At 42.5% G+C, this 13,417-nt stretch overlaps 1 protein-coding gene and 1 pseudogene across 1 annotated transcript in view; one reads left to right on the plus strand and one right to left on the minus strand.

Annotated features, from left to right (window-relative positions):
• Positions 1 to 1,816: 1,816 nt before the first annotated feature.
• HPD (4-hydroxyphenylpyruvate dioxygenase) overlaps positions 1,817 to 13,417 on the minus strand; it is a 47,711-nt gene continuing 36,110 nt past the window's right edge. Inside the window, exons 10-14 of the mRNA XM_040347016.1 lie at positions 12,999 to 13,161; positions 11,297 to 11,368; positions 11,081 to 11,203; positions 7,323 to 7,439; positions 1,817 to 2,321 (exon numbers count right to left, since the gene is read on the minus strand). Of these exons, the coding sequence (XP_040202950.1) occupies positions 2,211 to 2,321; positions 7,323 to 7,439; positions 11,081 to 11,203; positions 11,297 to 11,368; positions 12,999 to 13,161 (586 nt within the window). The 3' untranslated portion in view covers positions 1,817 to 2,210. The remainder of the gene's footprint in view (positions 2,322 to 7,322; positions 7,440 to 11,080; positions 11,204 to 11,296; positions 11,369 to 12,998; positions 13,162 to 13,417) is intronic.
• LOC120925375 lies at positions 11,406 to 11,504 on the plus strand (annotated as a pseudogene).

Genomic DNA, 13,417 nt, shown 5'->3' on the forward strand with positions numbered 1-13,417 from the left:
CGGAAATTCCGACCGTGTGTATGTGGCATAAATGTTTCTGTAGATCAAAAACTAGTATTTTTTTTTATTTATTATTATTTTTGTATTTTATTTTAAATATTTCATCAGAATCGTCACCACAAAACATTGCCAGGGGACACCTTTAAATAACCAGACTGATAGGTTGCACACCTAGACTACAACAGATAAAAAGCTCAATACACAAATCTGTAATAATTGTGTCATAATGACTGTTTTTTTGGGGTTTTTTTTTTTTTTAACGAGAGCTGAGTATAGCAGGGAAATGGCTGAAAATAATGATTGTTATGGCAAATATTGTATATGTTACAGCTTATGGAATTAAGCCTTATATGTTCTCTTAACTTACTGTAATAGCATAGACCTTACTATAAATGCTAATCGAGATTACAACTACTCCCAATATATTTCCATGTTCTATGAAGAAAACCTTTAATACTATGGTTCTCATGCAACAGTAAGTCGAATTAAAAACCAATATGGCAGAGCTTTTCAAATTACAGCTGTGGCTATATACAGATGTATACACCGATCAGCCATAACACTATGACCACTTACAGGTAAAATCTTGTTACAATGACATCTTAAAGTGGGTGGTATATATTACATAGCAAGTGAACATGTTGTCCATGACGTTGATGTGTTAAAATTAGAAAAACATGGGCAAGTGTAAGGATTTAGTATAATACATATAGGTAGATGGCGCATAACCAGGAGAGCACAGTCAATAATTGAAAAGTACATATATCATATCATATCTCATAAGGTCCATGTCAATAACTAAAAATGAATGAATCAATAGTCCAATGTAAGTCCAATAAACACTTTAGTGGCAGCAAAATCCTGAAGCAGAAGCAGACTCTGAAAGATATGTATAAACAAAAAGAGAAAATGCGCCAACCTAAGTGCAGTAAGTGGGTATTTAATTCAAGTAATTATAACACAATAAGAATGGCTACTCACAAAACTAGTGATAACACAGGCATGTAATGGAAGAAAACGGCTGGTCCGGTGTCACAACGTGTCATCAACAGTAACAACAGGCTGGTCTCATATCCTGGTCCCCTGGGCGATGGAAATGAAGGTCCAAGGTGTTCAGGAGCCTTTGGGGGACCCCAGAGAGTACAGCATCCACGGCTCCTGTACTCTCTGGGGTCCCCCAAAGGCTCCTGAACACCTTGGACCTTCATTTCCATCGCCCAGGGGACCAGGATATGAGACCAGCCTGTTGTTACTGTTGATGACACGTTGTGACACCGGACCAGCCGTTTTCTTCCATTACATGCCTGTGTTATCACTAGTTTTGTGAGTAGCCATTCTTATTGTGTTATAATTACTTGAATTAAATACCCACTTACTGCACTTAGGTTGGCGCATTTTCTCTTTTTGTTTATACAAGTGTAAGGATTTGAGTGACTGACCAGGGCCAAATTATGTCTAATAATGTCTACATGACTGGGACAGGACAACTCAAAAAATGCAGCTCTTGTGGGATGTTTCCAGTCTGCAGTGGTCAGGAACTGCCAAAAGTGGTTCAAAAAAGGAAAATTGGTGAACCAGTGACAGGGTTATGGGTGGCCAAGGGGAACAAAGGCTGGCCTGTGTATTCCACTCCAATAGAAGAGATACTGTAGCTCGAATTTATGACCAAGTTGATAGAAAGGTGTCACAACACCCAATCGCAGTTTGTTGTGTATGGGGCTGCATAGCTGTAAAGCAATCAGGGTGCCCATGCTGACCCATGTCCACAGCCAAAAGGGCCAACAATGGGTAAGTTAGCATCAGAACTGGACCATAGTGCAATGGCAGAAGATTTATTTTACATCATGTGGATGACTGGGTGTGCACCAAAATGCACTATGGAAAAAAGGCATTGTTATCCTAGTGGCAGTTTGCTGCCAGCATACTTTCAGATGTCTAGTGGAGTCTGTCTCGATGGAAAAAGGGGCCTACTCAATATTAGGTGGGTGGTCATATTGTTATAGCTGACCAGTGTATATACCCCCTTCCCTCTTCATGCATGAAAGGGACAGGATCACTGTAGAAATTTTACATTGATTATATCCTGGGTATAAAACGGACTATAGAAATAATTTTGACCTAGAATAAGTAAGAATTAAGTACCACATAATCAGTAATATATTATGTAAAATGTTATGCAGGTGTTCCTGTAAACTTATAGCGTATAGTTCCTATAGACTTTCCAACTCCCCATTTGGTGTAAGAACAGTGAGGTTTCCTCGTGCTGCTTGGTCCTGTTCAATAGCTTCAAATAGGGATTTAAAATTGCCAGCTCCAAAGCCCTGCAACAGTACAAAAAACAATTTGTAAAAATGTAACTACTTGTAACAATATATTCTCTAAATGAGGAAAGATTTGACTAAATCCATATTGGCTGAAAATTTTTAGGTTTAGCTTTATTAGTACATTCACGACAGTCTTCTGGGTCTTATGCCGAGCAGCAGCCCTACTGCATAGTAACCACAGAGGGTCATTAGCTCAGCACTGGCACCCTTCAGGCCCCATACACACGAGAGGATTTATCCGCAGATACGGTCCAGCGGACCGTATCCGCGGATAAATCCTCTCGAGGATTTCAGAAGATTTCTATGCGATGGCGTGTACACACCATCGCATTGAAATCCCCGCTAAAATCCTCTGCCGATGACGTGTCGCGCCGTCGCCGCTATTATGACGCGGTGACGGGCGCGACGCTGTCATATAAGGAATTCCACGCATGCGTCAAATCATTACGACGCGTGCGGGGAATCCCTTTGGACGGATGGATCCGGTAAGTCTGTACAGACGAGCGGATCCATCCGTTGGAATGGATTCCAGCAGATGGATTTGTTGAGCATGTCAGCAAATATCCATCTGCTGGAAATCCATCCCAGGGGAGATTTATCTGCTGATAAATATCCGACGGAGTGTACACACCATAGGATCTATCCGCAGAAACCCATTTGATGGGATTTATCTGCGGATAGATTCTATGGTGTGTATGGGGCCTCAGAGGAATGCCTTTTATTATTTTTTTTCAATTAATACATTCTCTGATCAGACAAGGTGGAGATCCTGACGTGACTACTCCAACTTGTCCAATCAAAGAATGCTTTGCATGCAAGCCATTCATCTGATGTTGCCTGTGCTGAGCAGGCAACCTCTTTGTGGTTACTGGAAGACAGCAAAAATCATTGTTGTAGCCCTAGTGTCCTGATTGTACGTGACTCTAAAGGGCGCTTAAAGCATTCCCATGATGTGAACTACAATACTGGTATACTGAATTGATATCTGATGTGAACTACATGTACTTTTAATGTCTGATTGTACAAATTTGTGACATCTCAATAAACCTTTGCCTAATAAAATAAAAAAAATCATTGTTGTAGCCTGCGAGGAGACGCCACAACACAGTGTCTCCCCGCAGGGATGTAGTCCCAAGGGAGGGGGCAAGCACACTAACTAACCCCCAGCCAGATTGGCTCGGATGATGGGGGCAAGCTTACTGTGGAGAAACAGGAAGTGAGAAATTCAGACAAAGAGAAAAAACATTTAGAAGGGAAATCGAAGGAAAAGGTAAGTGAACCAACAATGCACTAGCTTAAAAGAACCTATTTAGAAAATAAAAAACGAACCTTTACAACCCCTTTAAGCCCTTGGGATGGATGCCCTTGTTACCCTGTGGAATCAGTTCAACCTGATTTTTTTTTGCCCCCCCTCCTCCTCCTCCCCACTGTCAAACTCCTGCTTTGCCTGTTGTGAAGGATAGAGAGAGTAGGCATACCAATGTTTCTCATTGCAAAAGATTGGCCCAGGGGACATGGTACTCAGACATAATCAGACTCCCAGCAGACTATTTGTGGAGGCCCATCTGGACTTTCTGTCACAGGGTTCTGTGTTCTATACTGCTTTACAGTCACTGGCTTTAAGCAGGGATTGGGGACTTTTGAACTCGGGACTCCAACATTGTTAACGGCTCAAAAGCCCTCACTCGAAAGGCTTACTATTGCACGTGGAAAGTTTTCTTTAATTGGATCGAGAGAGGGAATCTGCTTTCATACTCGGGTTAGGATATCCTAACAGAGTGTCCAATGAGATTCCCCAGTCCTTCCGAGAGAATTTTTTATTGGTCGAGGCAATATTAGAGTTCACTTTGAGGAAAAGAAACAAGTTATTGGATAGGCATGGACATTTCTTTAAAGCTATATTGGAAGGAGATGGATGCTTGTTAGCAACATCCACCAAAGATTTTTTATATCTAGATTTTCTAAATCGAAGACATTTACAGTGCCATTGTTTAAAAGTAGGAAGTCCAGAGGACTCCAGGAGGTCTGAGTTATTCCAATGGGGGGGGGGGGGGGAGATGTGTGGCTCTTTAGCAGTATTTTAGGCCATACCTACCATGTGGCGTATAGGAGAGCATTCACTGACACCTCAGCGGGCAGGAGTTCTTTATGTATATGAAGAACATATAACAAGTTATTTCGGAGGTCAAGTTCAGTATCAGTGTACATCAAAGTGCCCTGAATCCAATCTCTTACATATCTAGCTAGAGAGTTCTACAGTTCCAGATCAGGAAGATTACCTTTGTAGACTTAAGCAGGGATTGATTTCTAGCTTTATAAAGCTGCTACCTGGTCTTCTACACATACATTTGGTAAATATTACCAGGTGAATGTTTAGGCTTTGGGGGCCTACTTTTTTTTTTTTATTATTAATTTTTATTGAATTTCAACAAAATATACAATAAAACAACAGCAGCAGACAACCCAGCCAACTGCTGGGTCAGTGATAGGCCAACATGGCCCAAAAACACAAACCAGTACAGGTATTAACAATGTCCATCTGTCTAACATTAGCACCGTCTACCTGGAACACCTGTAAACAAGTAAACAAGAAAACATTTTTCGATCCGAGGGCAGCCCTAAAGCACATATCCCGCGTCCGCTGGAGCGAATGTGCATCTCCAGCATTCCGCGGGCACTGTTGGATACATAGCCGCCAACCTAGCTGGCGTAAAATAAATCCTGTGTAGGAACCTAAAATGAATCAACCTATCCCTGGCCGCCACCAGATGTTGGAACGGATTTGCCCACATGTCATCCCAATCCTCCCCTTGAATGTCCGGTACCTCCGCCACCCACCTGTCCCTACATTTGATAACTGCTTTTTTTGGGGGCCTACTTTTGAAAGTCCTATGTATGATTGAGAAAACATGGTTTTTGACTTCCCTTAAAATCCCTTTCTGAAAGTACATTCGTATATTTGTCCCGTGCCTCTTGTCTCACTCCAACATTGCCCGCTGACTAAACTGAGACAATGGTTGGAGGTGGTAGGATTAAGTAGGGCTAAATCAAAGGTTAACTATTTGCTAGGGTCCCATCACCTGAAGGTCGGGCATAACCAGGGCTGGACTGGGACAAATATTTGGCCCTGGACTTCATCCAGACTGGCCCACTTTGAAATGTCTCTCCTATGGTGGCCGGAAAAACTCCCGCACCCCCCCCTGGCCACCCAAGCCCCCTCTCCCCCTTCACTAGCCACTAGCCATTCTTCTTTATTAGAATAGTACTGGTACTCTTATAGGCAGTACCAGTGGGGAAGCTAGACATTATTTCACCCGGGGCAAAGAATCAGTTCGGTGCTCCCCCTTATGGGACAAGTTTAGGCAGAAGTGAGAAACTCCCAGGTCATAGCTGTTGAGTCAGCTGTCTGTCCCCTCCCCCATGCTCCTCTGTCGTCCCCCCTGCTCCTCTGGTCCTCCCCCTGATTCTCTGTTCCCCCCCAGGTGAGCGCTGCAGGGAGGGAGAGGAGGTGAGCTCTGCGGGGAGGGAGAGACAGAGGAGCGGAGGGGGGCAGCGGTCCGCTGTCACTGAAGCCAGCCCACTGAGCCATCGGCCCACCGGGAAACTCCCTGTAGTCCCAATGGCCAGTCCATCCCTGGGCATAACCCAGTAGTTCGGGAAGTCATGTATCCCGTTTTCTCTTATTTGCTTCCTTTTGGTCTGTTAAATATACCACTGAAAGCATTTTGTTATATCTGTTCCACTTCCACAAGTACAAAAAACAAACAAAAACTGTTCATCCAGCCAAAAACCTTGTGAACTTCCTTGTGCCCTCTTACTCTGCAGACTGTTATCAATTACTATTGTTCCCAGCTATCTCCACTAACTACAAAACACCTCCCCCTATTTTATGGAGGGGGGGTATTATATAGTTCAATCACACTGTTTCTCTCTAATAGAGTACAGTTGGTGTATTCCTGGCAGGATCACCAGGTGAAAATTAAGAAGAAAAAAGTGTATAAAATTAATTCAGGCACCACATCAAATGGAAGGTGACTTGCACTATATTCAATTTTTGTTCTTGGGTTTAGATACAATTGTGTGGCACTATTGAAAACAATATTTTTTTCTGTACCTGTGCATATAGGCTGTGCTGAGCAATTTGTGACGTGTACAAACCCTAAATGTCAGCCTAATTGCTGCACTCCTTACCAGCGGCGGTGCGTTTATAAAGTGTGCACGGGCACAGCCCCCTCTCTCCTGCCACCTGTCTATCACCATAGATAGATTCATGCATTGCATTAATCTATCTATGATCACCGCTGCCACCCTTATTCAGGTACCCTGTCCCTTTTTGGGCACCTGAATTACAGCGGCGGGGTATTTTTTGGAAGCACCTGATTAGAGCCATAGGCTTTCCTTACGCTGAACCGCCTCTCAGCGAATCAGGTGCTCGGGTCTGTTACCTGTCACCTGATTGGCTGAAATGACAGGCGCTGTGATTGGACACTTATCAGATGTACAATAATAGCAGAGGATGGGAAAAGAGGACGGGAGAACACATCGAGGAGCGCGGAGGACATCGCCGCCGTGACCCGCTGCCACACCGAGAAAGTGCAGGGTTGGCGGAGGATGAACACTGGCAGCATTTGATGGGCACAGTAGAGGCAATTGATGGGCACAGTGGCGGCAATTGATAGGCAACTGGCAGCAATGGATGGGCATAGTGGCAGCAATTGATGGGCACACTGGCAGCATTTGATGGGCACAGTAGCTGCATTTGATGGCACAGTGGCGGAAATTTATGGGTACAGTGGTTGCGTTTGATGGTCACAGTGGCTGCGTTTGATGGCACAGTGGCGGCAATTGATGGGCACAGTAGCTGCGTTTGATGGGCACAGTGGCTGCAATTGATGTTTTTTATTGCAGTTTGTTTGCACCCCCCTCAAAATTTTGGAGCAAAATAGACAAACATTATTTCATCACTGACTTAGTTCTTAATAAAGTCCTCTTACGTACCTGGTGATTTTTACGTTGAATGACTTCAAGAAATAGTGTCGGCCTGTCTTGGACTGGCTTTGTAAAAATCTGTAGCAAATACCCGTTTTCATCATAATCCACAAGAATTTTCAGCTCCTTAAAGGTTGTTTAAGAGAAATGTCATGTATACTGCTCAACAGACTATTTGTTTTATAACAATAATAGAAATAGAACTTTGTTATTATTAAAGAGGAACTGCAGTCTGCTCACATAATTTGTAATAAAAACATCTTGTGTGTCTAAAACATGCCACGTGTGTTGCAATCTAACTGTACAATTTCCTTTAAATTTACCAAGAACTGCAGTATCAGAGCCTATCTGGCTGGTTATAACTCTTTACCATAAGATTAACTTATTAAAATGGACATTCTGCATAAGTAAGACCCCTTTCACACTGAGAAGTTTTTCAGGCGGTACAGCGCTAAAAATAGCGCTGCTATACCGCCTGAAAAACTCCTGCACTGCATACTCAATGTGAAAGCCCGAGGGCTTTCACACTGAGGCGATGCGCTGGCGGGAGAGAAAAAAAATCCCCTGTCAGTAGCATCTTTGGAGCGGTGAGAGGAGCGGTATGTATATACCGCTCCTTCACCGCTCCTTCCCATTTAAAACAATGGGAAACCGCGGCAATACCGCCCGCAATGCGCCTCTGCAGAAGCGCATTGCGGGCGGAATTAACCCTTTATCGGCCGCTAGCGGGGGTTAATATCGCACTACTAGCGGCCGAATCCCGCGGCAAATCCGACGGTATAGCGCCGCTATTTTTAGCGGCGCTATACTGCCACCGCGGCTCCCACCCCAGTGTGAAAGGGGCCTTATTGTATGACAGACGACACCCCACCCCCCACCTGTTGAGAGTCACCTTTGAAATTAATGAGCTAATACTAGATTTTGTGCCATAAGGACCCCAGAATAAGAAGTACGATTTTATCATTACCCAAAAGTAAGGGCGGACTTTCCTTGCCGAATGTGTCGCTGTACTTTCATGCATCGTTCCTGATAAGGATACTTGACTAGTATTATGGTAATTCGACTAAACACTGGACTACTTTAGAGGATGATATTGTTATCCCCAGTACACCTGCATCAAGGCCTCCTAAAGACTCCCTTCTGCAATTGATAATGCATTACAGGTATGGGACTCATATGTGACAAAAGATTCACTCTTACCGAAGCTTAGCCCCTTAATGCCTCTATTTGGCAGCACTTCTTTCTCCTGAACTTGCACCAAACCCACTTTTTATCCTGGGTGAAAAGGAGATGAACTTCTTCTTTTACAGACCCTATCAGCTAACAGAAGGGAAGCTGAATGGTTTGGAATGACTCCTTCTGTCTTGCCATATTTCTTCTAAAGTTTGGTTGAAATATTCCCAGCTGAAACAGTTTCTGAGATCTATACCTTCTTTCGAATCTATGGATAGTCCACACACAAACTTTGAATCTTTACTACTCCAAACTATCATACCAGAGTACTCCTTCTCTGTGCTGTACTTTTGACGAATCTTACCCACTTCTGCCACATTTTCTTTTACAAAGTTTTATTGATAGAAAAGTAGTCACAACAGGTTAGTGCAACAATGTGATGGTTACATCAAACAGAAAATGGAAAGGGGAATCCCAGCAGCGGGATGCCAAATACATTGTACAACATTCAATGACACAAGTAAAATATAAGACAAAAGAAAAAAGGAGGGAGGGGTGCAAATATACATAATTCTACTGTACTGTGATCATATAGAACACACAAAAAAAAAAAACAGAGCTATTAAGTATGTGGTCTTTCAAAGTTAGGTAACTTGTATCACTGTAACCATCGTCACTAAATCGACTCCAAAACATCAGGAGTCTCACAAAAGAGTACACAGAAAAAGGAAAAAAAGTAGATAGTCTACAGGGAGTAGGGGGGAAGGGGACCTACAAGAGAGAGAAGAATTAAAAGAAGAAGAAGAGAAAAAAAGGGGGGGCATCCAGAGACACTTAGATTGAGAGAAGTTGACTATCAAACCTGGAGGGTTGGTGATTCGATATCCATGGTTGCCAAACCCTAAGAAATTTACTGTGGGTATCAGAGGTGAAGGACTCCAATTTTTCGTTAATCATAATATTGTTAATGCGATTTTTAACTGCCTCAAAGCTAAGTACGGGGGTCAACTTAGTAGCATTAAAGAGGTGTTGGGCTAATTGGCGTTCCGGGCGGAGAAGTTCAAGGATGGGTTTACATAAAAGGGCTTCATAAGGGTCTCTCCTTAGGTTGGAATGGAACATATTCACTTCTGCCACATTTTCATCTTAAATGGGAAGAGGAATTTTCAGTATTCCATGAAGATATGGTTTGAGAATAGATATTAACCTTTACCCACAAGACCTTCATATCTTCCAAGCACAGGAGTGCAATATTAAACTTTCCTGCTGGTATTGATGCCCCACATTACTCCATGCCATAGATCTATCTTAAACGCCTGCTGGAGGTGCTTATGTGTCCCTGGTACCACGACACAAATTTGGACTATATCCCCTTTGATTTTCCCCTTCTGGGACAAAATATTGGGGATATATTTCATATATTGGTAGGCGACAAGATCAAGCAGTCCACTCAACTAACTATCCTCTCTCTGATCCCCAGGTCTTACAGAAAAAATGAAGAAGGGCCTTTTTATGTAATTTGTTGACCTCTACAATTATTGCTATGAATTGGCATACATTGAACACCCCTTAACTAGTGGAGCAGGCTTGTAAACTGGATACCATTTGTGATATGAAACAAATTAGTTCTTGAGAAAATGGCAAATCAGATGCTTTTAAAATTACCTGGACGGTCTGATCTCACTTTAGTAACCCACCAGACTTCACCTCATATTTGTAAGATCTTGGCAGGTCGCATTGTAATTACCATCTACGTTGTGACCGAAAAGACTCTAGATCCTTGCCTCATCTCTTCTTTATAAATAAGAATTTTTTTTTACACACCCCCTATTCTTATCTTGCTATGCCCTTTCTTTCTCGTTCTTCTCATTTTCTTTTCCCCGGGGGGACTATGACCAGAGCGCTTTTGTACACGCTTCCACACATCTTATGTATTGCTCCCTTGGGGGTTATATACAAAAAATTGAAGATTGACAGTGCGTGTGTGGCTTGGTCTGGCCAATCCAATGAACAAGCATGTTCACTCTATAGAATATGTATGCTTTAGATGACATTCAGCCTATGAAGAAGGACATACGAGTCTGAAACATGTCAGGCGTCATCTTCAACAGCTATGTGCAATAGCCCTTCATACTAGAGGGCATTTATAGATATGCCTGTATTTTTGTATTGGTTTTAATTTTCTACTGTATAGAACTTGTGCCAGATATAGTTCCTAAATCATGCCTCCTTCCAGTGTGTGACCTGGAAGATTCCTACCCTTACAGCACTGGAATTCCATCTAGGACATTTCTTAGGAGCCTACTGGGCACTCCTTGACAACTTCCTAATAGCAGAGGTAAAGAGAAATTTAGCTCAAACAATGAGAATGTAATGGAAAAAATATTGTTGGACAAATGAATGAGTCATTAGCCCTATTGCCTAATGGCAAAGATACATTTTTGGGATTTTTCTAGGTGAGGATTGAAGAGTGTTTGTGAAAACATATGAGATAATGAAAACCAGCAGAACAGGCCCAACTATATATAAAAAAATAGCACAAGGAAATTACAGAGATTTTTATTATTTTTCTTTTCTTTTTTGCTTGCACTTACCTCTAGTATGTCAATATTTTCTGTAACTTGTATTTTAGCTGTCTTCAGATTTTCCCTTAGTGTCTGGTAATAGCTGGATGGAACAGACATGAATTCCATTCCCCTTTCTTTCAAGTTGGTGATCTACAAAATAGATTTTCATGTTATTGGCAATTGGTCTCTACAGTTGTGTATATCATTTGCATGCTTGGGGCACAACTATAGAAGAGCACTTACTGCAGTGATAATGTCAGATGTGTTAAGAGCAATGTGCTGAACTCCAGGACCACCATAATATTCAACATACTCCTATAGGGGAAAAACAATTGTGATTTCATATTAAACCTTGTTTTGGCAGCACGTATAAATTGGAACAATACAGAGATTATTAACATGGCCCCTGCACAAGGATTACATGCAGATTTGTGAAGAGTTCCATTATTTTCCCTTGCTATTGCTCTCTTATCCATTTTACCCAGTTCCATCATACATTTCCAAAAAACACATCTGTTGAGACATTTTCATTTTCATACATTTAATACTATTTCATTGGAGGTCCCCTAGGACCCCCTCCCTGTTACATTTAAGAGTTCGGAGGAGCTATTAGGTGATGACTTGGATGCACAAGATACATTTCTCTCTCAATGGTCATTGTGGATTGCGTATTCCTCCCCTGATGCTCTGAAACGTATACTCCAAACCTGATATTTTTGTATACTAATATAACTTGACCTCTTAGTTGAGCACAGATTCTCTGCCTTACCCTTACCAACTTTGTTACTAAGCTTAGGTATTAGCTGGGTTTTCACTCTGACCCTTAGGAACTTGGCTAAGTTGGCTTCCATCCAGTCCGCTCCTTCTCCCCTCTTTTTCTACCTCTTTTTCTCTCTTTTCTCACCCTGTTTGCCATTTTTCTCCATGATCTTTCTGAGAGTTTGCCATTTTTCTCTATGATCTTTCTTGATTGAGTGCATCAATACTACTCAACTTGGTCACTCTGCTTTGACACATTCATAATACGTCTCAGGCGTGGCTTTTGAAAATACTTGTTAATGGTTTAACTTTGGTTCTCATATATTGTTCTGTACATTTCTTGGTTTGAGATACATCTCTTCTGAGGAACTTTGATGGAGCTCTCAACATTGATTTATTTGTTTATCTTGCTTGTTCATTGCTGATAATCTACTGTATGTCTTTTCTACATCTGGCAATAAAAATATATACAACACTAAATTAATTATTAATTGTTATAACTTGTCCTTTCAGCAGCTAGCTAAAGCTTGCCATACATCAGGGATATGCAATTAGCGGACCTCCAGCTGTTGCAAAACTACAAGTCCCACCATGGCTCTGCCTCTGGGTGTCATAATTGTGGCTCTAAGGCCACGTACAGACGACCGGATCTGTCTGATGAAAACGGTCCGCCGGACCGTTTTCATCGGACATGTACGCTGCCGGATTTTGGTCTGATGGTTGTATACACCATCAAACCAAAATCCCAGCGGACAGAGAACGCGGTGATGTATACGACACCGACATTCTCTGACGCGGAAGGTCAAAGCTTCCACGCATGCGTCGAATCAATTCGACGTCATGCGCGGGTTCTCGGGCCAGCGGACATGTCCAATGAGTCATACTGACCATCGGACATGTCCGGCGGACATGGTTCCAGCGGACGTGTTTCTTAGCATGCTTGTGTACGAGGCCTAAGAGTCTTGCTATGCCTCATGGAACTTGCAACAGCTGGAGGTCCGCTAATTGGATATCCCTGCCATACATGGACATATTGGACTACATAACCCTACCTAACCCTACCCTGTCTTGGTTGCAGATGGTCCAGTCCACTACAGATTCACCCAACTGTGATGATGACTAAATCTGAAGCAGTGGGCTTCACTGGTTTGCCTCTAATATATACAGAAAAATTACAGTGAGATACCTGGATCTGAGATTTCCTCTTTCCTGACGCAGGCTCATTTATAGGCATCTTAATGGTCTCTTCATAGTTAGCGACCACAATGGAGCGAAGCGCACTGAAGTCTGTGTGCAGCTGTTTGTCATCCACAGACCAGAAACGATGAAACAACAGAGTTTTTTGGTACCTGCAGGGAAAGGTATGGATATTTTCATGCAATCAATTCTTCTCAGCATTTCGAAATCAGAAGTAAAGAGTACCATTAACATTCCAGTCCCACGCACTAGTCTACAGCCTAGTCTGATGCTTCAGTAGGAATTGGGCTGTCTATGACTAACCGTGCTTTCAACAAGTGCCTGTCCCTGTAACGTACATAGTTCACCACAAGGGTTAGAGGAGGTTGTATTTAATCTGGGCTTTCACTTTACATACTGGGTAGACTA

Source organism: Rana temporaria, chromosome 1 (assembly GCF_905171775.1).
Source record: "Rana temporaria chromosome 1, aRanTem1.1, whole genome shotgun sequence".
NCBI classification, from domain to species: domain Eukaryota; kingdom Metazoa; phylum Chordata; class Amphibia; order Anura; family Ranidae; genus Rana; species Rana temporaria.